Genomic DNA, 27,617 nt, shown 5'->3' with positions numbered 1-27,617 from the left:
TCGGAGTTAACAGATAAAAATAACTGGCTAACAGAATACTGTTAGTTATTAAATAACAGCTAAACGACATTTGCTACCTGTTATTTAAAACCTAACAGTATTTTGTTAGGTAGGTACCTATTAAAATTTTTCTCTATTCATAATGTTTTCTCTATTGAGAAAATTTTCAAAGAAAGAGAGAGAAGATATTGAAGAGAACTGTTATTTTTACGGAACAGTGACAAAATATAACAGGTATCATATTCGACCTGCTACAACCCTAGTTTCAACCCTATCGTGTCTAGGGGTAATATTCTCAGTTCTCGACATCACAAAGTGTTCATACCTAGGCTTCCCTCCCTTCACGAAGCGACAACGGTGACGAAATATCGATTTGGACCCAACCGTCTCGTTTCGCCCGAATTCAATGCATAATTTGAATGCTTCGGGCTATCCTATTAGTATCTTTAGACTTGTCGAAAACGTTGATTGCGATTTATTGAAGAGGCTGACAAAAAGGTGTACCTTCTGACAATTTTCTATATTTTAATGCCCGTCTTGTAGATTATTTTAAAATATTAGACACGTATTTTTTATTTTGTTACAGAAACAAATACTTTCAAAGTTATATCGATTTGAAATATCACGTGACAACACTTCTAGGTACATTTTATACATAGAAATGACGTATTTGCCCCCACTCCTAAATTTAGATATATGACAAAATAAAAAATACGTGTCTAATACTTTTTTAATTACCAACTGACGTACTAGATAGATTTTTAATTTTCGTACCCCGTCATCATTCCTATTAAAGTGGATTTCTCACAAAATGTCTCTAGTTGATTGAATTGTAACAGCTGTGAGTGCTGAGTTGGGAATTCTAGATTACTGAGAATCTTTTGAAAATTAAGTTTCTTTATTCCCTTTCGATAGGAGGGATTTGCGTTGTCAACATTTTTAAAGTAAGTGTAGTCCTAATTCGGATCTAAAATGTGCCTTGTCATTCTAAACTAGACTAGAGCGATCTGGAAGTAATTGAGCTTAAGGTTTTTGTTAAATAAAGAAACTTCTTGTCTAGTAAACCTTTAGACGATCCTTTATATTTTACATACCTACATATTTTCTTGTTTTATTTTTAAACATCGTCCAGCTCTAGGATTTTCTCCTGTGTCGTGGGTGCGTTTACAAACTTAGAAGTTCATATCCACACTACACTCAGACCCGGAACTTGTAAGTGTGTAAACGCACCCACGATATATTAATTTATGGATTACACAAAGAGTTCCGTTGCGCGGGAATCGAACCCGCTACACGTTACATGGCAGCCAGTTGCCTAGCCACCATGCCAACCGTGCAGTCTAAACTGGTATGTTAAAATTTGTATGTTGTCATTCAACTTAAATCAATTTTCCGCCACACGCCATAATTTCCTACATAGGTTAGTACGATAAACTTATGGTAACAGTTTGACCTTGAGTCTTATTTAGAAAGCAATAAGGGTAATTTTCATAATTCAATTTATACCACGAAACTGCGTTGTCATACTTCATGGAATAGCAAAAACAACTTGATGTTTTGCGAAGTAAATTGTGACATGTAATAAATTATTCTACAAGTCAATTATAAGCTTCAGTGCCTAGTTTAGAGGTTAATTACGCCAAGTGTTGTGTTGAATACAAGAGTCTGAATTCGATTATCAGTTTAATTTTTTTTTATGAAGTCCGTAATTTTGACCTTGTGCGACTGCGCTCTCTGATATACTGATCCAATTTAATATAAAAGAAAAGGTTTTTAAGAGGGGGTCATTCAATTACTTTCCCGCCTTGGGTGAGGTGAGATGGACTGCTTCTTTGACTGTCCGTCCCTACGAACGGGGTGGTTTTCAGTCAGGAATAGCTCCAGCTCGGAAAAGAGAGCCGCAGCCCCGGTAACCCGCTAGGTAGTCCGCAGCTCCAGACCTGTCATGGACTGCAGTACAAAATAACGCATATATTTGGCGTAAATTCAGTAAAATATAGCTTCACCTACCGCTACAGAAAATATAAGCTACAGGTACACAACACCAACACGGTCGATACCTTTAACGAAAATAGAAGACCTCCAAAATTAATTAAACCTACAAACCTCATGTGAAGATAATAATTGAATTCCAGTCGAATGAATGGGGGAAATTAATTTATCCTTCGTCGTTAATACGAATGGTATAAATATGACGTAAAGATACGAGTGTCTATAGTATTTCTTTCACGTTTCTTCGCTTCTTACTGGACTCCGTTAAAAAAAGATGACAGGAATGTCTTTCTTTTCTCTTTAAAAAAACCGTTTGTGCACCTCTGCCTACCCCTTCGGGGATAAAAGGCGTGAGGTTGCGTTGCTTCTTTCTCTTTGTTAAAACCGTTGCTCAGCAGTGGACGTCTCTCGGCTGATGATGATGGTGATGATACTAGGATTTTCTCCTGTGTTGTGGGTGCGTTTACAAACATACAAGTTCACATACACATGACACCCAGACCCGAAACAAGAATTTGTGAATCACACAAAGAACCCGCTATACGATACGCGGCAGCCGATTACCCAGCTACCGCGCCAACCTTGCAGTTGAGTTAAAAAAAAGTAAAAATCAAAGTATTTCTTTTAACAAGCTCTCTTGAATAGAGAGAAGTTAATTAACTGTGTTCATTCCATTCATTAAACCTGGCTAATTGACTGGCTGACCAAGAATTTAATAAATAAAAGGCGAGAATATTCACAAGGATTTATAAAAAATAGACGCTAGAGAGATCTTTTAGTAATATCCATCCGAAATGTGAAAAACATTCTGTAGGTAGAAATTATTACTTCATTAAGGTAAGCGTCCAGAAACCGTCGTACGCATTCCGTATGACGTCATCAGTACGCATCGCATGTAGACATTGCTGATGATGTGCTAGAATGCGGATCAGTGGACGCAGTTGTATGAGTTTCTATACAAGACAAACTAAAATCTGTTGCGTGCGATGCGTACGATGCGGGCCTGTGGATGCGTACCTTTAACTTAACTACGTATTTCAAGAAAAATATATTAGAATATCACCTTCATACATGAGTTCTCTTTATTTCATTATAATAGAACCAGCCAGTCTTAAATTATGAGCCATAAACAAAGATGGCTATCGTTGAATATGCAAATAGTATGATAACACAGGCTGGAGAGAAAACAGCTTGAGAAAAAAAAAATGAACACCGATTCGAAATTCAAATCTTGATGGCAACGAATAATGTGATTGCGTTGTTATTCTTATTTACGCGTTTGGTATAAAGAAATTGTTTTGTTTACCTGTGATGATTTTGAATTACCTAAATACCTATATTGGATCCAGAATATCCTAAAACTGAGATCAGCTATAGAGAGACGGATAGCAGGGTCTTCTACATGTATTATCGGTGATCAAACTTCGTCTACTATCGCCAAGTCGCCTGCCTACCTAGCATGGGGATTATGGCAACCAAGTCCTCTCTTAAGCACAAGATTTAGGATGTACCTCTAGCGACCTAAGGGAAGTCGGTAGCATAGTGGTCTTGTGCTGCCGTGCAACTTGCACAGCGAGGTTTATGGGAGACTGATGTCTCCCTAGGGATGTGTCGTAACAGGCGTTGCACCATAGGGGCTCCGGAGCAGGTCTAATTAGAGGACTTGGTGCCCCTTATAGGTGCTGAGGGTGGCCACCGGAGTGGTTTTAGTGAGGTAAAAATCCCACACTCCCTAGTCTTTCTCCCCAAAAAGGCGCCTTTTGAAAGTCTGTCAAGCTAGCCGCCTTTTCAAGGCCTTTTGAAGAAGAAACATACTATATTCCTACAAAATCACGATGAATTCGAGCGAAAATCTTCTAAATTCTAAGCCAGAGGCAGCAAATAGAAGTAATAATACAGAAATAATTCACATAAAACTAGCTCCATAGCCTCTAGTTTACTAGATCAAAGTAGTTAGAAAACACAAGTTAAAGTTTGCTACAGGTATAATGCTAGAACTCTCGGGAATATGAAGTTAGGATATTTTAAGTGATTAAATGTAAACCTGTCCCTTCAGAGTTTAGAGTATAAAGTGTTGTTTAGTTTGTTAGTAAGCTCGGGCTAGTCGCAGTTACAAAGTTTTAGTGTCTAGTTGGAACGTATAACGCGACGTCCTGGTTGAGCGATCTAGAAGCGAACGCGAAGCGGTGCGGTGACACGCGAATTCAACGCTATGCGGGATGACGCAGCGGCTATGTCCTACGTGCATGTGAATCGTTTCGTTTTGTTTCTGTTTCTGACATTATAAGAAAAAACGTGACGGCACAGCGTCCAGTTCGCGCGAAAGTATCAAGCCAATTGATCGCGTTTGCGCCGCTCTGTCCACAGTTAGGTACGTAGGCCACGACATGTTGATGATTTGACAGTTTGTTGTTTTCGCATCACGCCGCACCGCATTGCCATTGCATCTGGATCACTCATCATTAACAAAGTTATAAATGCACTTAGGTCATGATTATGACACCAGACACACTCAGTAACAATCACTTCACGTTTTACATTATCCAAAGAAGTAGTAAGTAAACACTAAACATAAGCAAACACCTTCAAAGTTATCACGAAGAACCATCTTCATTCATGATCAACAAACAACAATACAATAAATCACATAAACCAAATAAAATTTAACGCAAGCAAATAACACAGTACGGTACCTACAGGCAGTAAAGTAATAAAATAAAGTCGAAACGAATGAACGAAATATGAGGATGGGGATAAATGAAATCATCGGCGTATCACTTGAAGGTTTCCTCTTCATATCGGCCGTAAAGGAAAATAAAAATGGCCGCTGACGACCTTCGAAGAGAGATATCAAAAGGTTTATTTATTACGGGTTTAGTGCTTAGGCTGGGTCTAAGAATCTGTTGTATATTGAAGTTAGATTATGTGGGACTGGTCTGTATTTAGCATTCTGTTTTAAAAGGCTTCATTTGGTTAAGAGTTTTTAGGGAATAGAAAGTAAAGTTCCCTAAGTAAAAGAGGGTTCTCTGACCAAGCGAGGTGATCGTGCCTAGCAGGCTTTCTACCTAACTGTTATTCGTTAGAATTTTCTATCCATGTAAACTTCATATATGCGATATAGGATTTATGATGTCGTCGTGATTTGTTCGTCGATCGTCTATGTGCGACATCTGTCATGTGTAGCCACAATTTTATAGAAATTAGAGTCCGAGTATAATATGGCTTAATATTTAGAGATGTTAAATATACTATGTCTATGAGTCTATGAACCCGGTCAGCATCGGTCTCTAATAAACCCGAACCTTTCAAACTGCGATCTCTAACCCGCATGGCATGAGTGAGGACGCAAACGACTCCTGTTTAATCGCACATATGAAGTTTATATGCGAATGAACATGGATAGAAAATTCCTACCAATTTGTTTGTTTAAACGAACTTCTTCAACGTCTTTCTCCTGTAGATACCTAGGTACTTAGATATCTATGTGTTACTGCTCTATTCTTTATCATCATCTAATCAGCTACAATATTTCCACTGTTAAACATAGGCCTCTTTGCATACAAACAACGTATTATTAATCTTCGCTGTGTACCAATTAACAGGATACATGTAATTGTGTTAGTTGGGGCATTCAATTGAAAGGTCAATTTCAACAGTCACTTGGAATAATTTAACCAGGTATTTAAGTATGTGTACGTGTGACGAGAATACACTTAAAGTGAGGACTGGTTTTGATTTGTGGAAGACTTAATGCTCAAATATAGAACGCACTACTCGACAGAGAAAATTCTTTAGATGCTGAAAATTTCTTCTGTGTCGTGGGTGCGTTTACAAACATACAATTTCACATGCACATGACACGCAAACCCGAAACAACAATTTGTGGATCATACAAAGAGTTGCTCCGTGCGCGAAACAAATCCGCTACACGTTGCACAGCAGCTGGTTAGTAACTTAGCCGACGAGACATTAAAAAACAAAAGTAAGTACTAGTAACTATAAGAAAACGAGAAAACACTTCAACTATTAAAACTTCGAAGGCCACAAAACAGTTTAAGTTAACAGAACAAAACAAAAATTTCAAATACCAACGGGTAACTCATTAAAATTATGTTAATGATAACAATTAGTGTAATTACCACTAAAATGGTTACACGGTAATTGCTTCGACTATTTTTAACTGTCGTTGTTACAACTAAGTCTGTATTCTATATTCAAATAACAATGGGACATTTGACAGTTTGTCTTTGGAATGTTTATTAATCTGTGGATGATCGGGGCCAGCCATTCATTTTTGTTTTGTCTATGGTATGTTATGTAGTTATGGTTAGCTGCTTAGGTAGCCGCTATTAAATGCAAGATTTGGTCTGCAAGTAATGATGATCTATAACCATCTCGTAAATATTTTGGCAAACGTAATATTATACCCAAGAGACAGTGTAACCTATGAAGTCTCTTGATCGCACGCTTTGAAATAAGAAAAGAGAGTCTGTGCTTCATTAGAGCACTGACTGATAGACAGATATTTTTTTTATAGGTGTTATAATATTTGCTTGGTATTGAAATAAATAATTTTGACTTTGACTTCGACATATATCTCTATATATGTCGAAGTCAAAGAGGTGTAAGTCCAGATATAATAATATGAGTCCTTCCACGCCGTTTTCTGCTTCGGCGACCGTTTCTTGACTACTGGCGTCTATCTTGCGCATCTTGATTTACTGATTAAAGCACTTAAGATGTCACTATTAAGTGCTATAATAGCATGTTAAATTCACTATTGATAACGTTGATTAATAATAAATCGTCCTATTTACTTACGCTTGCAAATAGATAAGATTGTTTTATTATTAACCATTATTTCAGTTTCTATCTAATTGTTATATAACATAGCGTTATTTTTATGGTTACTTAACACAGTCCTTAGCAATTGTTTTCGGGACAAAATCGTTACTAAGAAATAGTTTAAGTAATCATTAAATGTCTCTGAGTGCAGAAGTTTTTTCTTGGAATAAGGGCAAACGAGCAGACGGTCACCTGATTGTAAGCGATCAGCGCCGCCCTTGGACACCCGGAACACCATAGGAGTTACAGATGCGTTGCCGGCCTTTTAAGAAGACAGTTTAAGGTAACTTAAGAATGCCTATATCCATTTTACAAAATAATCTTTGATTTAAGCTATTAAATTGAACATCCGAAAAATCAAACAGTAATCTAAACTATCTAGCCAAGGTTTTGTGGTCACGACCTATGATCGTACCTAGGACTAACGAAAGTACATAATCCAAAGACCCTGTTAATAATGCTTCTGTTTTGGACATCTCAGTAGTTTTGGTGAGCTTTAGTTAGGTTTAAGTACTTAGTTAAGAGTACTCTTAGTTCGTATCTCTCAAATATCTTATGCTAAACCCGACTATTTGGGTCAACCCTTGCTTGGGAGTTTGTTGAACAAAGGACACATCTTACTATGAGTGGTTTCAATTTACTTAGTTGATAAAATGTTTTTGTGATTGTAAATGCACTCACGATACAAGAGAAAATCCCAGTGTGAGGTTGCGTTTATAATGGTGTGTGGTGACAGCAGAATGGAATCCATTTCTTTTTATCACGTCTGCTCTTGCCGTGTCATAAGAGCTGAGTAAAGGACGTATCTAACTTAAACGGCATCGCTTTAACCCAGCAAATAACTTGTCATTTAATTTGGAACATTAAATTTTACATCGTATGAGTAGATATGATGTATTTCATAACGACAATACAAAAAGGCAGTAAGCACGCGGTCCACGCGCTGACCGCGTGCTTACAGCATTTTCGTATTGCTGAAAGCCGTGCTATTTATGTGTATAATGACCCTGAGACCATATATTTGACAAAAACTGAGCAAATTGAACTTGAAACGGCGATCTTCCCCCACCTGTTTGGCGTGGAGTTTATGACAAGCCTCCTCAGAGGAGGTCCATAGTCTAGCAGTGGACTGTCACAGGCTGAAGAACAAATAAGCAGATCCACATTAAATTACAGTTTGAGTAATTAATTTTAATAAGCAACCTCATTAATAATACTAACTATAATAATTACAATCTTGGCAGACGTAAATTAACTTGGAGTCATTAATTAGAAGCTGACGACTAAAATCTTGATTAGTGAGGAAAATTAAGAGATTGTTTTATTAGTTGGTTTTGGTATACGAACAATTTGACTTTATTATAACTTTGTAATCTTATGAGACCTAAGTTTACAAGGATCTTTACGTATAAGATTTTGAGGAGCAGAATAGCTTATTATTCGGTGTTTTGGCTGTTACTAACAGTGAAATGTTCGCTAATGGATATAGTGATTCTTTAAGAAAATTTAAGCGAATAATAAAACGTTTAATTATGAGTATGGGAGATGCTTCGGCAAGAATGGTTTGATCGGCGTAATCGGCCTCACAGAAAATCGACGTGAAGGTTACCGGAGGCCTAATTACCCGGCTCCCCTATCTTCCCAATCCTCGATTCCCCAGCTAGCATACTTAATATTGCATACATTTAAAGAAATGTATTAACTAAAAATTTACCTTATCTAACTGCGGGAGAGCTATATTATGGTATATATTTACAAAATGTATTAACACCCCTATATTAATTTACCTTAACCAAAAAAAGTCATACTAATATAGGAACTCACACAACACGTTCATTCAATTGAGAATTTCCATGTAAAGCCCTAATCACTGGGACGGAAGAGCATTGTGACAGCGCAAAGCCACTAAAATGGATATTGTAGGTCAAATCGATATTCTGACTTTCATGGGTATTTCCAAATAGCAGGTCAGGTATTCATAAAGTGATGAAGTTAGTAGCTTTATGCTAATTTGATTCTGACTGCCTGACTTTCAAGTTTTTCGTAGATTGATTATAAGTAGTTGAAGTAGTAGTGAGTTGGCCTCTTTTTATGGGTATTCCAACATGCGAAATTCTATAACAGTTAACCGTAAAGGGGTGCAGAGAAATAAAGCGATTGGTGCTAAGCCTTTACTCATAACTTTTCTCTAATATACCATGCCAAAAATCAAAAATTAACTTCCACCTAAATCCCATTCCTGTCATACATAACACGATTCGGAGCTGCGGGCTACCTAGCGGATTTACCGGGGCTCCGGCTCGAAGATCAGGAGTAGCAACAGGGTGGTTTTTAATCAGTAAGAGTATGACATTCCCTCAATAGCAAAAATATCACACAAACACACACATGACCCTCTCTCACGAAGACATTTTCCATACATCTACAATTCTATATAATATCACATATCTAACCCTTAAGTTGTTCACTAAGGCATAATACCAGTCTATCAAGCGTAAATAAAAGTCCTTTTCTATAGAATTCCGACTCGTGCTTTCCGCTACACAGATTTTCACACCTCATTTCCTATATCCTTTCGGATCCCATCTGATTTCGTCTTTATTTCGACTTTGGAGAATTTCTCATTCAACATTCATGGATATTGCCGTGTCATCATCCATCTCATTAACTCTTTTGTTAACATTCTAATGTTGAGTAGCTATGTAGTAGTTTATTATGCTATTGTTGGTTGGTAGTGTAGATCTACATATTGTACAGTTACAGATTAGTACGCTTTTGTCAGTAATGTACCTAAAGATGTATCATACAACGTTATAGGTTAGGATGGTTCATAAAGATAGCGAAGTTTAAAAAAATATTTTTGTGGTGACTTAGTAATCTATTTTAACTTCTATTTCATGTCTTTCTCGCTAGTTACATATGCAATCGGACTTAGATTCTTGGGTGAACAATATACTGGGCGTTCTAATTCTTCAAATGATTCTGGAAATCCGGAATAGTATTCAGTACCCTTATTACGAGATTGCTTTACGTTAAACAAAAACAAAACGAGAGCGCATTGGGCGCTCTGATTGGCCATCGCGAATGAATTAACCAATCAGAGCGCTGGATACGCTTTCGTTTTGATCTCGGTAAACGTAAAATAAACTCGTAAATAAATAAAACGTTAATGTATAAAATATGGAAAGCTTATACATATTAACAATAAAAATACGTCTACATCAGACTACATACTTGAACAAAGCGACAAAAGTAAGACAAATCTTGAATCCCATAATGTAATCGTGGAAGTGTAGGGGAAACAATTGTCAATGCGGAGATGAAGAACTTCCGTTCACAGTATGTTCCTACGTTTCATAATAAAACGAAAGTAGGGTTGTCTAATACTATCAACACAATTTATACCTTATTGCCGCACTCATAGACATTTAATGGTTACTTTAACTATTTCTTCGTAAAGATTTTGTTTTGAATACAATTGCTAAGGACTGGGTTAAGTAACCATTAAATGACTGAGTACGGCGGTAAGTGTAATAAAAATTATGTTTGGTATATTTAAGATCGGTTTCTCATGCATGAGGGTGCGGGTTCGAAACCTACCAACGGCAAGTACCAATGTGACTTTTCTAAGTTATATGTACTTTCTAAAATGATTTAGACACCACTGAAAAAATGGTGAAGAAAAACATCGTGAGGAAACCTGGGCTTATAATTTCTAGTTAAGTATAGGTTTAAAATCACCAACCCGTATTGGGCTAGCGTGGTGATGCTCAAATTTTCTCCGTACGAGAAGAAGCCTTTGGTCAGCAGTGGCCACTTATAGGCTGTTGATTTGTGTATTTCCCAAAGCAAAAATAGAACTGAGGAACTGTATATGTTTGCAATTTAAGCTTAGGTCAATATAATTCCACTCCATGGCTTAGTTAGATATTTACAAGTAAATATAAATTCATCAATGAACAAGTAATGCTAACAACCTTTATTTTCCAAATAAACTGCTTAAATAATCCACATGTAACCATAACTACAGACCCGACCCCCAATCAACCCTCAAACTTTGGTCTACCATTAGACAAAATTGGGGTAGATAGCGGTAAGTCATTAAAAAGTCATCTCAGTCATTATTTGTATTGAATTAAAAATGTACAGGTCTATAAATAGAAGACACCCAGTATAGCTTATTATATCAGGTAAAAAATCAATATGTTTTGGGTGGGATTCCATATTATAAGGTTTTGACCTTGAATGGTGTATGAATAGATATTCATTTTTCGTGTTACCTATATTGGCAGAATGTTTTACCATGATTGGCTTTACAAGGGTTGGTCTTAAATAATATAAGTCTGTATATCTTTAACTACATAGTTTTAGTATATAACGCAAAAGAAATGAAGTATTATATTATTAGATACTAGCCGAACTCCGTTTCGCCGCCAATGACTTTAACGAGACCTTCGCAACGAATGCAAAACCACGGAAATCGGTTTGTGCGTTCTGGAGTTATAGCGTCAAGAAGGAAAACCCGACTTATTTTTATATAATAGATAAAAAAATATTTCGAAATAGCTTCTGCAAGCGGCATCACCCGCGTTTCCGTGGGATATAATAGGGAATATAGTATCACTCAAGGTAGCTGCCCTATCTGTATACCAAATTTCATCAAAATCCGTTCAGTAGTTTTAGCGTGATTGAATTTCTAATTATGAAACACGATCTAAATCCAGAAAGTTAAACTATAAACCATTTTCAATATTGATTAATAAAATATAATAAATTCTACAAATAAAACCATAGTCTACAATTTCAATCAAAATTTCAATTTCCAATTACAACGTTACCTAAAGACGACTGTATAATCTATTGCCGCAATAAAATTGCGATATTATGGATGATAACCATTTTGTTTTATTTTTACATAATAACTCTCGTGAGACATATTAAGTTAATTATGTTTTACGACTTAGGGATTCACGCAACTGTCTGATTCCACTCTTAAACTTTAGTTAGCTTTATATAGATAGATTTTTATCTTAAACAATACTTGTCTTATATATTTCATTCTCTATCAAATAGATTAAATAAATTTTTATTTCCCACCAGCTTCTGCCAGCTGCTTCGCCCACTTTCCCAGGGGATAAAAAGTATCCTATCACCCAAATTAAGTATACCAAAGTATACCAAAGTATATCAAAGTATACCAAATTTCATCAAAATCTGTTTAGTAGTTTCAACGTGATTAACGGAAAACATTATCCCTATATTTACCTTGCAAAGCGACAGCCCTGAAACACCGGCAGCCATATTTAATACTTGTATTTATAATGGTAGGATAAAACGAGTAGCTCAATTAAATGCTGCTTCTGTTATACCGCTGTTATTATTGTTATAAAACATTTAATTGGAACATTAATTTACTATGGTATAGTTTATTATACATAAGTTTATTTTAATAACCTTTGTGTATAGGTATGCCAACTCTTATTACATATTGGGGTTGGTGGATTGGTAGGGTTGACTCAGTCATAACATAACACACATTCAGTAATAAAACTGATCGATAGCAAAGGCAGTATTTTCCTGCAATTTGTTGTTGCAACTGCAACACAGTGGCCAGCACCATCAGACACATTATCGTGTAATGACTTCTCCCAGTTTGAGCGAGGCGAGAGGGAGTGTCAGACTCTTACTGACTAAAAACCAACTTGTTCCTACTCCTGCTTTTCGAGCCGGAGCTCCGAAAACCCGCTAGGAGGATCAACATCAGTCTTACTAGGCCACATCTGTGTTGGTCTGCCTCAAAGAGCTACTCTTTGAGGCTCTGGTTCTGACCGCAGAAATTATTTGCCTACAATAAAATCTTGGTTATTAAATCTCAAAATATTTGGTACGGCCGAATTGAGTACACAATTAGTGTTATAGATATAATAAATGGTAACTGCAACGGCCACACTGCGCAGAAAACTTATGCACTTTGAGAAGCCTTTTTCAATATCTCTTTTCATTCATGGAATAAAGAGCATATCTATTTGTGATGATGATAATACATACTGATATAATGATTTAATAGACTTCAAAAATAAAATATTATAACAGAATATCATTTAAATTAAAGAAAAACCTGGATAAAACATTGTTTGTAATACATTAACTCAGAGTTATTAGAAAGAAGCTTATGTTACCTTCGTTTCCGAATAAAAGGTTGGGTCTTTCCCTATCTCCGTTTACACAGAGAGATTTCTACCCGAGTATTAAAATATAAAACATACCTACATGTGTAGTATGTAAAACGTTTTCATATATTTTCATTTTTCGTTATACAGTATGGTCAGTACTAAAGCACAATACAACTAAATATATCAATGAAAACCGAAAATTAAAAAAAAAACATACAAAATAAATAATAAAATTAATCAAGTATTAAATTCTGTGGGATCAGCTTCATATTTCTTGACCACCGAAGAGCTGTAATGTTGCAGGTTGTCTAGGAATGTTACGGACATGCAGCGCGGCTGTTATAATGCCATATTTGTGAAGAGTATTCAAATTAGCTCAAAGAGTGCACTTTTGGTTTAACTACTGGGATATTTCGCTCATTTTACGTATATCGTCATCCAAAATGATAAGTAACAAATATGTGGTTTAAATTAAGTCATAAGAGGTTACCCAATATGGTAAAGAATAGCTGTAGATAAAAATAAATAGCCTACTCTTGATTCGTGCAGGCAACTTTCATTACTTTATTTTTATAAAAACTCCTTGGAACATAGATCGATGGAACACCCAAGTGATAATTTTAAACAGCCACCCCACGGCAATCATTACGCTCTGAATAAGTATTATATTTTCGTCTCACTCTAGAGTCCTAATTAAGAAAGAGATGGCGAAACCAGTTAATCACCCTTTTGCAAGGATTTGGCAAAGACATTTTTAAAGAGATAGAAAGAGAGCGAGAAAAATGGAAATGAAAAGGAAATAAGGACACCCCTTTGCATTTTATTAGTGGCGTGAGTACTTACATAAAAATCTATTAGTTAAGTTCAATTCGTTGCAGACAAGTGAAAGCACTGAGCCGTATGTATATGTGTCATCATTTAATAAGTATTAACTTCGATGATTCAATTATTATCAATAATTGAATAAATATTTAATTCGAAAGAAATTTGGAAACCAAAGTAAACGCCATAATCGGTCGTTCCTACAAAAATTAATTAATTATTATTGTAGGTACGACCAAAACCTACCTCCTAACATATGCTACTACATAATTTTATTAATCACTTAGGTAACTCACGTCACAAAAAACAAAAGCCCGCTCTTGTAAACATTAGCTACAGGTAAAAAAAGTCAATGAAATCTAGGATGTATTGACCCAGTTCCACACAAGTACTAAATTGATTTCCAGAGGCCTGAATATAGGTCACTATGTCGTGACCATGTTGTGCTGTTGTAGGTCAAAAACGGTATCAAATAGAATACCTTTAGACGTGTATTTTACATATTCAAACAGAGGAAAAAGGATTTCCTCCAAAGCGAACAAGACTTAATACTTTTCAAGGTCATCAAAACGTGACCGATAACTCTGGAGTATGTATAATTTGGATGATCAAAAGTCTGTGACAACTAGTCTACTACTAAAAGAATTTCCAGATTCAGTTTAAAAATGCATAGTTTTATCAGACACCACTGTTGAATTATAAGTTTGCGAGAACCATTCTTCAGCACGAATGCGCCGGCTCGACTGGAGTGATACCACGGCCTCACAGAAAACCGACGTGAAACAACGCTTGCATTGTGTTTCGTCGTGTGACTACCGGAGGCTCATTTATCCATTACCCGATTCCCCAACAATTCTGAAGTTTCTAACCCCAAAAGGCCGGCAACGCACTTGTAACGCTTCTGGTATTTTAGTATCCATGGGCAGCGACGAATGATTACAATCAAGTGATACGTATGCTGGTTTACCAACTTATACTATAACAAAATAAGAATATTATCTACCAAATTTCTCTAAATCAATTTAATAAATAACTAGAACGAAAACTAATACATTACATATACCTAAAAATAGACTCCTCGACTAAAATTAGGTACTCAATTACTATTACTGTCTAACTAGTTTTGTTCACAACTCTCTCTACATTAACTAACTAGTATCTAACTACTCCTCCAAACTCCTTGACTGACTCCCACACTTATTTGTCAAAATATGAACATTAATGCTCTTATAAGGACATTTATCCTCGTCACAGAAACCTGACCTTTGTCATTGTCAGCTTAGCTTCAGGAAAGGCTACTATTATTAGAAGGAATTTTCCTAAACGCATCCACTATAAATTGATCAATCTATTTTTTCTAACACATAATTTCTATGTGTTGCGTGAGGAGATAACATTTTTCTTTCTTTTGACGGCTTTACACCAAGTAGATAAGTAATAAGATTATACTAGCCTAAACCTATGTATATGAAGTAAGCATAGTTTTACCCTTTGCAATAGTTATTTTACTCGGCCCTGGAATCACAATGTTTTCTATAGCCCTACATCTGACAGATTTATTTTCTAAATTTGTAGGTACACACAAAATAACTAAACAAGAAAATAAATGCATTAAAAGTGAATTAATAAGGTAGGTAAAAAAAACGTGTTTCATATTTTTCATTATCTAACTGACACGGACTAATTCGATTTTTAATTTTCAGACCCTGTCTACTACCCAATTTTAAACTACTACACATTCTCTACCAATCTATGTAAGCTACCACTCACCAGAGGACTTACGGCGTATTCCAATAACCTACCTATCGGTAGATTTGCCTACCAGAGGTAGAATTTTGACATAAGCTCCATACAAAATGTGTCAAAATTCGCGCTCTCGTTTATTATTATTACTTTAAACGTAAAGCGAGCTCAAACTAAGGGCACTATGCATATTTACCACCACCTTTTATTACAGGCTTTACCCCCATCACGGTAAAGGGGCCTGTCTTTATCATTGTCCCACAGAAGTGGGCGCTATTATAGGCTTACACGTATTATAAATTGACTTTGAAGCCCTTTCAGTCTCTTAAAGGCCGACAGATGATACGAGCAGAAGGACCATTTGTTTAAGAAAACAAATGAAGCACAATAATTTCTCGTTTAAGAGTTTAAGATTGGATATTATGTCAGTTATTTTTAGTTTGTAAGTTGGAACTACCTATTAAGTTATGTTTAAATGGTTTTATTGTGTCCAAAAGTTTACAAACAACCTATAAAGGTTAGGTGTGCTCATTTATTATTATTAGCAAAATATTTTGCCAGTATTAGAAGACTGCTGCTTCATAACAGTATGCACTTATTTACTTAAAAAACACAATGATTAGTGGTTTATTTTTTTACGTGTTAGCTAAGGCATTATCACTGCAATATTCTTGCTAATTTTGAAAACAATAGAGTGGCCAAAATTTTTATTGTAAACTTTCTAACTTGGTTTCGAAATAAATTGGCAGTTACGTTTGTGATTTCAGTCCATGTGATAAAATTTTACATGGATGAAGTCAAAATATCGTATTAGGTATTCCCAAATTTAAATTACCAAACCAAAACCTAAGGGCAACCCAACCTAAACCTAAACGTAATTGCGGAAAAACAGGACTCAAATATCCTGAGAGCATTTTTACGTGCTCAAATTTTGTAAATGGTTCCATGTAAAGATGTATAATGTCTAGTATATTTTTATAATTTTTCATTGTTTTTGTAATTTTTGTATGGACATTGCTCTGAAATAAAAATGTATTATTAAAACGCCAAACAAAACTAACAGCTTCTACCCAAAAATCGATCGCAATACCAGTAAATACAGTTTCCACTAAACACATAATGCGAACAAATAAATCGTAAAGAAAAACAAAACCCGACCACTTTGTAGATACTATAAATATTTGTTTGAACACTCTATATAAATAGTAAGTCCGTAAATATTATTTGGAAGTAGCGGTTATGTAAACATATTTACTACACTACATATTACATACAACTTCCACAACTGATTTTCAACCCTGATCCTGAAAACTTATGGTTTCAAATCAATTAACGATCTTTGATAGTACAGGGTAGCTTCGGTCTGGTACGGTTATAGGTTGCGCAGGAAGTTACATTATATTTTATTCAGTACCCTTAGTACGAGTGTGCTTTACGTAGAACGAAACGAGATCGCTTTCGGCGCTCTGATTGGCCGGCACGAATGAACCATCCTATCAGAGCGCCGAACGCCGTACTTTCTTTATAGGAAAACGAATGATATTGATTGAAATTTTACATCTAAGCGTTATTGGAAATTCCTTGGCTTTTACAAGCCCTGTATTTTATCTTTTTATCGTATCTACCTGTGATTTTATTGGTAAAAAGGCTTGTAACAAGATAAAGAAAAAGTTTTATTAACTTAGCTTCCTAGTAAAAATATTTATAACTAGCTTTTGCCCGCGACTTCGTTCGCGTGGAATAGTGACTTCCGGCAAATTTTTGGTTTTAACTACATAGTTCCCGATCTCGCGGAATCTCTTCAAAAATGAGATGTAGAAGATATTCCAGGGAACTCTTCAAAAATCAACATAATGAGCTCTGCGTTTGAATTTAATAGACGTATACTCACTTAGGGCATTGAAAAAATAGTTTAAAAACGGACTTAAACTAAAGAAATATTATAATCTTTCCGAACTTAAGATGAAAACTAACTTAAAACTAAAGAAAGCTATGAATTACGAATTTATAACAATTAAAAAAGAAATTATATTACAACCTATCTTCTATGCTATAATAACCAAGCTTAAACTAAATAATTTAAAAGAAACGACTTAAATCTAATCTATCTAATTAATTAAGAAATTAGACTTACAATTTTATTAAAAAACTAACTACAGTAACTACTAATAATCGATATCAAACTAAACCTACGTTAAATAATTTAACCAGAAAACCAGGAAAACCCAACAAATAAACTTATTAATTGACAAATACCACGAAACCAATTTATTTAGAATTTCAATGTACAGACAGCACTTTTCTACGATTTTATTATATGTATAGATATAGATTTTTGAAATAAAAACTATCCTATGTCCTTTCTAAGGTTCTAAACTATATCTGTACCAAATTTCAACCAAATCCGTCAAATAGTGGCGGAGATTAATGGTATAAGCATAGAATAGTGTTCGACGTGATTCTTTAATTTGACATAACTTTTTTATTTATGAACCGATTGACATAAAACAAGCACTAAATGTAAATTGAAGCATACCACAATATATTCGTGAAAACCGCATCCAAATCGGATCAGCCGTTTCTGAGATTAGCGCGCATAGACACACAGACAAACAGACAAACAGACAAACAGACAAACCGACAAACAGACAAACAGACAAAAAAAAAGTTAATTACATTTTTGGGTTCGACATCGACATAACAATAACCCCTGCTATTTTTTTTATTTTTATTTTCAATGTACAGACAGCACTTTTCTACGATTTTATTATATGTATAGATATAGATTCATAAAGTTACTTCTTCATTTCAGTCTGTAAATCCTCGTGAAGAAGGTGACAACGAAGGTGTTATAACCTCATTTACTATTCTGATTGTGATATGCATTATACATAATAATATCGATTGCTACGTATCGGGCACACCCATCATCGGGTGTCAACAAATGTAATCAACCTATGTTATACATTCATGTTTTTTGTTATCTCAAATAATTCCTGCAGCACTTGTTAGTTTACAGGACCCCGCAATAATGCGTTATTTAGTCCTTTAAAAACGTTCATTACAATCAGGGCTGCTTTTCCTTTTCCTAGCTATGCTACGCGGATGTAATAGCTAAGTTGTAAAACTATATAGCTGTGCGAGGAAGATGCGCAGCTCGAGTATGCGATGTATCGATAGTAGGGACTTCATTCATAGTACGCGTCTTCCCATATAAAAAAAAAACATAGCTTTTCCGTATTCCGTTTCCACCAGTGCTAAGCTATGTGTACCAATGAATGTGATTGGGGAAACCAAACGCATCCACAGCAACCCACAATAGCACATCGCAGTTGGAAAAGCACTCTTATTGTGTATAATCCTAAAATCAAAAGCTTCCCAGTGAAAAAAAAACCCCAAATCGCTTGTCAACTTTAAAACATCGTCGTTACAATTTGTAGTTTCCATACTTATTTGAAAATACCAGCGAACAGCTGAACGCTAGATTCATATCGAGCGTACCACAACGTGCCTAGTTCTATGAAATAAAACGGTTATGAAAACTCCAGCACGGAAGGCGAATATTTTGCGGTAGCAACACCACTTTATTTATTTTTTACTGGCAACCGGAACGGTATTTTGTGAGCCAGTTTCGTAGTGCAATTTAAAATTTTGGTGCAATTTCGCTCTTTTGCGTAATAATGTGTGCTTGTTTTCATTTAGGTTCAACTTTAACTTAACTATGTAAAAAACATCAATAAATGGCGTTCAGGCGAAAGCACGTAACAAGCCAAATATTGAAGAAAAACCGGAGCTGCGGATAACGTAACAGGTTACCGGGACTCCGGCTCAAAGCAAGAGAAGGAACAGGGTGGATTTCGCCCCTCAAAAAAAAAGTATTGAAGAAAAAACATTCCATAGAACCCTATTTAAAAAGCAAGAAAAACTGTCGCATTTCTTACAATTTACACCTACAAATCGCAAATGTTTTTAAATTGAAGTTCGCCATTACAGTCTACGGATTACGCGATAGCAATCTCCTGGAATTGCTAGTTGCTACGATTGCAACTGTCTATTTTTTCCAACATTTCTTCTCTACGATTATCGACCTTACTGCTACGACATAGCTATCAACATTAAAGTGCTCCTATTAATGGGACTTACGCTTGTTTTCTATGGAGGATGCGGGCCGTAATGCACCAGACGAACCAGTGGGGGATTGTGACAAAGACCTAAGTATTTAAGTACTTGGGAAGAACGTATTAGGTTTTTCTTTTTTTCTTCTTGATGTCTCCAATACAATGTTGTCGATTATACTGCCAGTGTCGAGTGGTGACGGCAAATTAGAGGTATTAGGTATTATAGATACAGGGAACAGGCACACACAATGGTATAGGTAAATTGATAGAAAATTACATACCGTGTCGTGTAGTGTGCCCCTTTATTTAATTTTTTTTTTGAGTGAGGCTTATCCTATGACTTGAGAAGGAGTGACAAAGTCTTACTGACTAAAAACTATCCCGTTCCTATTCCTGCTGTTCGAACCGGAGCCCCGGGAACCCGTCAGGTCTTTCGCGGCTCATCATGTACAACTACGATGAAATATTCAATAGAACTTGATTATGTATCAAAGTTAATCCTTCTCAATACTAGACGATAATAGTTGGTCTTTCTGTCTGTATACCTACCAATAAATCCACATAAATACCATCCTCATTCAATTAGACGTTTTATTGGACATATAACGTAACTCCCCAGTCTTTCTTTATTATGGGATCTTCCGAGAACTCTATCAATTAGGATCCCAAAGACGGTCAGTCTTTGAGTAACGTCATTAGTTACGCACTTTTCCTTTTAACACTTTAAGGTTTAAGTGGTTCCCAACCGATGGTCCGCAGAAGGCAAAATATAGTCCACAAAATGAGCAAAAAAATGTGTCATTAAAAACACCTAATAAAATACCATTGTTAATCAAATGAAATGTGTAACTATTGAGAGGATCAACTGGTTTCAATAATCAAAAAGACTCTTTTTATGCAAAGAAACCTCACGACTCTAGAGAAAATCTTATGTGAGACCACATAAAAAATGTAATAGTATTGTGTTCCTGCCCTAACAAAAGCGGTCCTTGATCAAGAAAAGATTGGGAACCCCTGCTTTAAGGAATTACGAAACATAAACATGTTATGATAATATTTTATCATTCATCTTGCGTAAAATAAGAGACGACACCAGAATATCATTATTTATCATCGCCTGTCATTCAACATCATATTTTTCGCTTATAAAAAATTCAATTCAAAGCCAAAGAATATTCACCCCAATTTTATAGACACAATAACATTCGTTGACTACCTCATTGATGGGCGTTACTGTGGAGAATCGAATTATAAGTAGATTTCATTCCCAGGTTTTAATAAATATTTATTGAACATTTTCATAGTAAATCAAAATTAAAGTAGTTTTTAGCCGAAAAGGTGTGACCTCTTCGGCTCGTAGTTATTTATTGTATTAAGTTACTAACTAGAGGGCTTATGTAGGTAAGAATTGACACTGATAAGAATTTGTCTTAGATGTTATTAGGGAAGGACGCCCCTTCCCAATCTTCCTAATCCTCGATCCTCAATCCCCCAGGCCGAATAGGATCTCCGGTAATCTCACTCTCACAACGCAAAAGTTCTTTCACGCCGGTTGTAAGGCCGTGGTATCACTCCGATCGACCCGGCCCATTTGAGCATGGCTCTCCCACACTTAAAAAATGTCACAGAAATGACTATCCTATATTTTTTACAGATGCACCTCATAAACGTCTCTATATCCATATGCACTAAATTTTCCGACAGCTACACCTCGTAGACGTAATAAAAGTACAAGTACCAAGTATCAATGTAATTCCATTAAAAGAGTTCCAAAACATTCCTCAAGTAACAAGCAAGTTACTGTTGCATCTAATATCATTCATTATTATGGAAGCCGTCAATGTATTTCACTGAGCGAGTCATATTCTGAATACCAAACAATTCAGGGCTGTCGATGTAACGTGATTTCTTTGGTGTCGCGTGACTTGCTATTTATGTGAAGGTAGCACGAAATGTATACGTTTTCCTTCTATGTATACGTTTAAACTGTGATTAAGGTAACCATTGTAATATTTGAAATCCTGTTTAATAATTCTCTTTGTAGTATTAAAATGTTTAAGTATTAAAGTAATGTCATAGAGAATAGCTACGACTACGGCTTCTTTTTCTCACACCAATCGGACCAATCGCTTGTGGGTCGCTAATGGTCAAGTCAGTGTATTATTCTGTGACAGATATAGTATGTAGTTGGTCCTAAGGTTAAGGTTTAAGACGCACACTTCTCATGCGCGCGTGTGCGGGTTCGAAACCTACCAACGGCAAGTACCAGTGTGACTTTTTCAGAGTTATATGTTATTTCTAATATCATTTAGATTAGAGAGGAAACCTAAGTTTATAATTTCTAATTATAAGTTTGAAATCGTCAACCCGCATTGAGCAAGCATGGCGATTAATGCTCAAACCTTCTCCGTGCGAAAACTGCGAGAAGAGGCTTTTGGTCAGCAATGGCCACTTACAGGCCGTTGATGTGAAGTAGAGAAAGTATAATAAAACATGTGCCTAAGTATAAGAAAATTAAAGACACACTATCAATACTGGAAAAATACTCAGGTCGTACATTTAGAAATTTTATTTCAAGATTATTCTACGGTAAAAAAACTATCACAACATCCCTTTAGGTCTTGTGTCTATCATCTAGGGTTGCATAGGAATTTCTGAGCTAGAGTATTAAGACGTCTCATTATCATTGACGATCATTCCGTAGATATAGTACCTCAGACACTGCAACGACACTTACAACTATAAAGAAACACAATATTCTGTATTAAATCTTCAACTCTCTGAAATAAAACATTATTAGCAAGACAACGAAGAAGACAGGGGAAATAAAAAAAAAATCAAACAACTTACCTGAACTAGCATCAGACGATTCCTGAAACAAAAACAAGAAATAATAAATAACATTAAAAACAAACATAAAACAGCAAAGATATAAAAATTAACGCAATAAGCTTGCAAATCGCAAATCTAATGATTTCAAAAATCCGTGTATCGCACTGCAAATAGCATCGTTTGAGATCTGTAAAAATGAGTAAGTAGTCAACTCGGACCACATGCCTACGGCCCATTTGGGACGAGTTGGGGAAATTAAAAATAAATTAAATTTTTAGTGGTCAACTCGTCCCACTTTTTTTTTGTATGGATCTTTAAACTTTATCAATGTTTGGTACAGTTAGCAACACAAGATTAAAAATATTTTTTTATTGTTTTGTTTCTTTACTTTCGTTTTATTTATAGATTATTTCATATTACAACACCCTTACGAAGTAAGAACCTCTTTTTTTTAGTGTCGGTTAAATAATTTATTAGCTCAATTTATTTTAGCAATCGCACAAATTCATGTGTTATCCAAAATTACTAAGAATAGTAAACATGTGTGGCTTAAACAATGGTCATGGCGGTCACTTATGAAGTAAATGATAACATAGATAGAATGAAGTTCCTAGAAAATCTTTTATTTTCAACAAAGTAATAGAACTTTATTATTTCCAAACTAACTCTTGTGCTACTGTCTGTACCTTATCTCATTGTGGTAGTGACGTGGGACGAGTTGACCACTAAAAATATTATTTTATTTTATTTTCTGCAACTCGTCCCAAATGGGCCGTAGGCATGTGGTCCGAGTTGACTACTTACTCTGATTCTTATTGATGGTCGTGGAAAATCATTGGTGTCAGATAAAAATTGCATGTGCTAATGTCAGAATAATCAGTAGCCAGTAGCTAATGATTGGAGTCACGCAATCTATTCAGTAAATGGACTATAAAAAGTAATGAGAGCATCTAAACGAGCTATGAAGAGGAAAGGTAGATATTACCGTTGATACGATACGGGGAAAATGATAACAGTTCAGAAGGAGTAATATTGGGACTATTAGAAAAGACTAGTATGAAATGGAATTAGCCATTTAGGTAAATAGATATTCGATAAGCAAAACAATTTCTGTTGTAAATGAAGCTGGGTTAATTTAGATGACATTTTTGTTAATCGATAAATATTTGGCAAACAACCAGTTCTTAGTAGGTAACTTGTTGCTAGCAAAAATGTTGCTCAATTTTTTGTTACCATATGATTTTTTGCTCGGTTCAAACGTTTAAATCATAGCTATTACAAAAAATGGCAAGCATTGGAACTGCGACGTATCAAATTAAGCACAATTCTGCGTTGTCATCATAATCACTGGATACCATTTACAAGTCTCTATATGATAAGTAATATGATGACCCATTTTATTCGATGAAATACCTAATCCCATTGATTACTGGCCAAAGCCAAGTCTAGAATATCGACCAAACACCAATTGACTGCATTATAAGTACTTCACATCACTTTTATCTGATAAACATAAACCGATTGGTCACTATAATCACATGAACATCAATAAGGTTTTACCAAAAACATTATTCTGGAAGTTTACATACGAGATAAAATCCTAAAATCACCCAGTACAGGCGATGAAGGTAGACGATTAATCAAAATCTCGATCGTGTTTACAGAACGAGGGATTTATGAGGTTGTAATGGAAGAAACGCTTAATATATTAGCTTTGAAACTGTATGAAAAATTGTTTAACAAAATCTCGCCATGTTTAGCTTGCAGCATCAATCGAAAAATATGAAGTATCGATTAAAATATCATTTAAAACTAGATGGCTCGGTGAACGATGAGTAGTGGTGAAGAGATTGTCATTTTCAATGCCAATGTTTTATGAAAAGCATGCAAATGTATTGCTTGAAGTTGATGTGTTTCAAGACATACTTAGATGAATAGGCTTGCTATTTGGAAGAAGCCAAATATTGCAATCTACAGCAGCACTACGCCACTTTTAACACTTACCGCCCTATCAATTCCATTTATTGCTTTTCCTTACGGGGATAAATATACATTGATACTTACGAATTTACTTCTGTCTTTCTCTTTTTGTTTTAGTTCAGCCTCTTTCTTTGCTTGCTGTATGAGTTGGTCTACAAATTCAGTGGCCTCCCGGAGTTTCTCTGGGTCGCTCTTGAAAGCGGCAATTTGCTCAGTCAGAGCGGAGTTCTCGCTGTCCTGTATCATTTTGAACAGAGTACTTTTCTCTTGTTATAAATTTTCTCGGTATTTCAAACTGGTATAGTATTAACGTCTTTTTCACAGAACTCAAACAAACAGAACCACTATAATTTATTGGATTTTAAACCGTGAGTTGTGAATAGCGCGCGCGTTCCGGCCATAACTTAACGTACGGAGGGTTGTCGCCCTTAACTTATTTGGGGAGCCGCGTTTCGGGGGTGGTGTCAGTCATTATTTGTGCAGCCCGCTATGAGGTGGCGTTGGAACCGAGAGACGTGCGGTAGCGTCGAGGGCGTTGGAGGTACTGACGCCCGGCGACGGTGACTGGATGCTCGATCATGCGCCGACGGATGGAGCAACTCACATACTGCGCCCGACAGATTACCGCTAATCATAAACGCAACCTATGACCGATCTTGAGGTAACATCTTCAGGTTAATAGATGACCCCTATTGATGCTTCAGGAATAATGAAACACAATGTAAGTACGTTGGTACATTGTTCTGAAAATATCATAGAGTAGTTAGTGAAGTTTAATTGAAAATATGATTCTGATCGCTTTAAGTGATTAAATCTGCAATAACAAAATATTTTTTAATTTATTTTGTTTATTTACGTTTGTATCTTTGTTTTGACAAGTTCAAAATGACATTGCTAAGGACGATACGTATAGATTTGCAGACAGATAAAAATATTATCAAAATTGTTTGTTAAAGATTTTAGCTAAGTCGCTTATTATTAAAATGAGGTCTACAAAATAAAACGGGATTATTATAAATTACTTATTTTAATGTAAATTGTACTCTTTTCGGAAGTAATAGGGGCGATCTGCATTCAGCTATCAACATCTTGTAGTTGGTATGATGATCGTGATACGATTTATCATAACATCACGCTTTATCGCGCTAGAGCAAACAAAAGTGTACCACAGCTGTAGAAGCAACGATTTTCTTCTTTGCTTTTCGGTTTATCCTGCCTTGCACCTTATAAACTGCGATCTCATACTCTCCTGTGGATTATAGCAAGACCATTTTTTCTGGACTAGTCAAGTGGACTGTCACGGTCTGTTAATAATGATTGAGTGTATAAAATAATAAACAATATTCATCTAACTAGACTAGAATCCAGATGTACTCGATCAAAGTGGCCATGTTACATCTAGACTAGACACGACCCGAGGCGCAAGACCAACGGCTTTACGTGCTTTCAGAGGCACGAGGTTGAAATACCGCCGAACATCCTGACTCCCGCCTAATGATGGTCATTATACTCAGAAAATGCCATTATCACTAAACCTTTAAAAACACATCACACTGTTACCAAAGTTATTTTAGAAATGTCATTTGTTTGCATACCTAAACGTTATCATTTTTGCGTTATCTCTAAAGAGAGCATTGGCTTTAAGAAGCGTTTGTTTAGTGTCTGTTTATTTACCTATAAAGCATTACATTTTTTATTCCAAGGTTAGGCTTATTAATTGCAAATGTTAAATTAAATGTTTGATGACCAGCCGTTATGTTCTGACACACCTTGTTGTCTTGATATCGTTGGTTCGTCAATGCTCTACACAGTCTCACGGTATTTCGGAAATTATTGAGATATTATAATTCAGTGATTACAAATTCTTACTTTTTTTACTCGGTATGATTTGGGAATCGCTCATAGACAGCAATTAATCTAATTTACCTCTCACTACATGGCAACTGTCGATTTGATTTGAGTTGATTTAGATGGTCTAGTTGTCAGTTGTCACTAGCCGATCATGGAGTCTCAGGTTTGAATTCGGTTCGGGCAATACGGGTAGATAACATTTTTCAGACTTCAAAAATATCTGTAAATAGCATGTAACTTGTTATTGTGGTGTGGGAGTCGTTTCCTAATACTTATGCCTATGTAGAAGACACTTATTTAAATATCAATACGTAAAGGTCCAGTCTTTTGAGTTAGTTTAATCCGAGTTCTAAGAACAGTCATTTTGAAAATGCTAAGTATATCTAAATTTTTTGTAAACGTATATAGTGCTATGTTGTATCGTATTTAAATATCAATTAGGTACCCAAATATAATTTTTCTGTTCATCCTTTTGGGGAATAAGGGAAGAATTTTATCATTTTATATTACACACGAGACAGGTGTTAACATCGCGAAACGACCGCATCAAAAATGTATTTTCTCTGAACATATCTCTCCTTATAAGTTTTTCATAGCGGCCATTGTTCCGTGAAATAAGGTTAGGTTAGGTAGGCACTTGTTTATGCTGATGTGAATCTCTTATTTTGTCCGTGTAGACATGTAGATAAGTTGGTAGAATAATATATTATGTAGTTTACTGGTAGATGGCCAATCTTGTTTCATTTATTTTAAAGTAAAATACTTTTTTTTAGTCTTTGGATCGATCTCGATGGTATGAAATTTTAAGCAAAATCTTAAAACCTTCATGAAAAGGGTGTATTCCTTATTAAAAGGCCGGCAACGCGAATGTGACTCCTCTGGTGTTGCGGGTGGCCATGGGTGGCGCCGATCGCTTACCATCAGGTGATCGGTCTGCTATTCCATATTCCATAAAAAGGCTGCATTTTTGGTACAAAAGTACCTATCAAGTCACCTCACAAAAATGTGAGCAAAAGTCACAATAGGTTGTATATTAAGGTATGTTATCTTTGTATTACGTAATAAATGATTAAATACAGCAGCCAATGTATTATTTATTCATTGATAACAGCATGCAACTGATAGTGATAACAGTATCATAATATGGTTCTTAACTCATTCAAATAAAATCAATTGCAAATTGCCTCCTTATACCTTATTGCTACCTTCATGAATTGCATGGGACCAAAGACCGGGGTCATTGACTTTAAGGTCTACGATC

General features: G+C 35.6%; 1 protein-coding gene across 1 annotated transcript in view; it reads right to left on the bottom strand.

Annotated features, from left to right (window-relative positions):
* LOC118274227 (uncharacterized) overlaps positions 1–25,385 on the bottom strand; it is a 41,064-nt gene extending 15,679 nt beyond the window's left edge. Inside the window, exons 1-2 of the mRNA XM_035591657.2 lie at positions 24,590–25,385; positions 22,544–22,565 (exon numbers count right to left, since the gene is read on the bottom strand). Coding sequence (XP_035447550.1) covers positions 22,544–22,565; positions 24,590–24,751 — 184 coding nt within the window. The 5' untranslated portion in view covers positions 24,752–25,385. The remainder of the gene's footprint in view (positions 1–22,543; positions 22,566–24,589) is intronic.
* Between the last annotated feature and the right edge of the window lie 2,232 nt (positions 25,386–27,617).

This window comes from Spodoptera frugiperda, chromosome 3 (assembly GCF_023101765.2).
Source record: "Spodoptera frugiperda isolate SF20-4 chromosome 3, AGI-APGP_CSIRO_Sfru_2.0, whole genome shotgun sequence".
In the NCBI taxonomy this organism is placed as follows: Eukaryota; Metazoa; Arthropoda; class Insecta; order Lepidoptera; family Noctuidae; genus Spodoptera; species Spodoptera frugiperda.
This window is presented reverse-complemented; position numbering and strand designations above follow the sequence as displayed.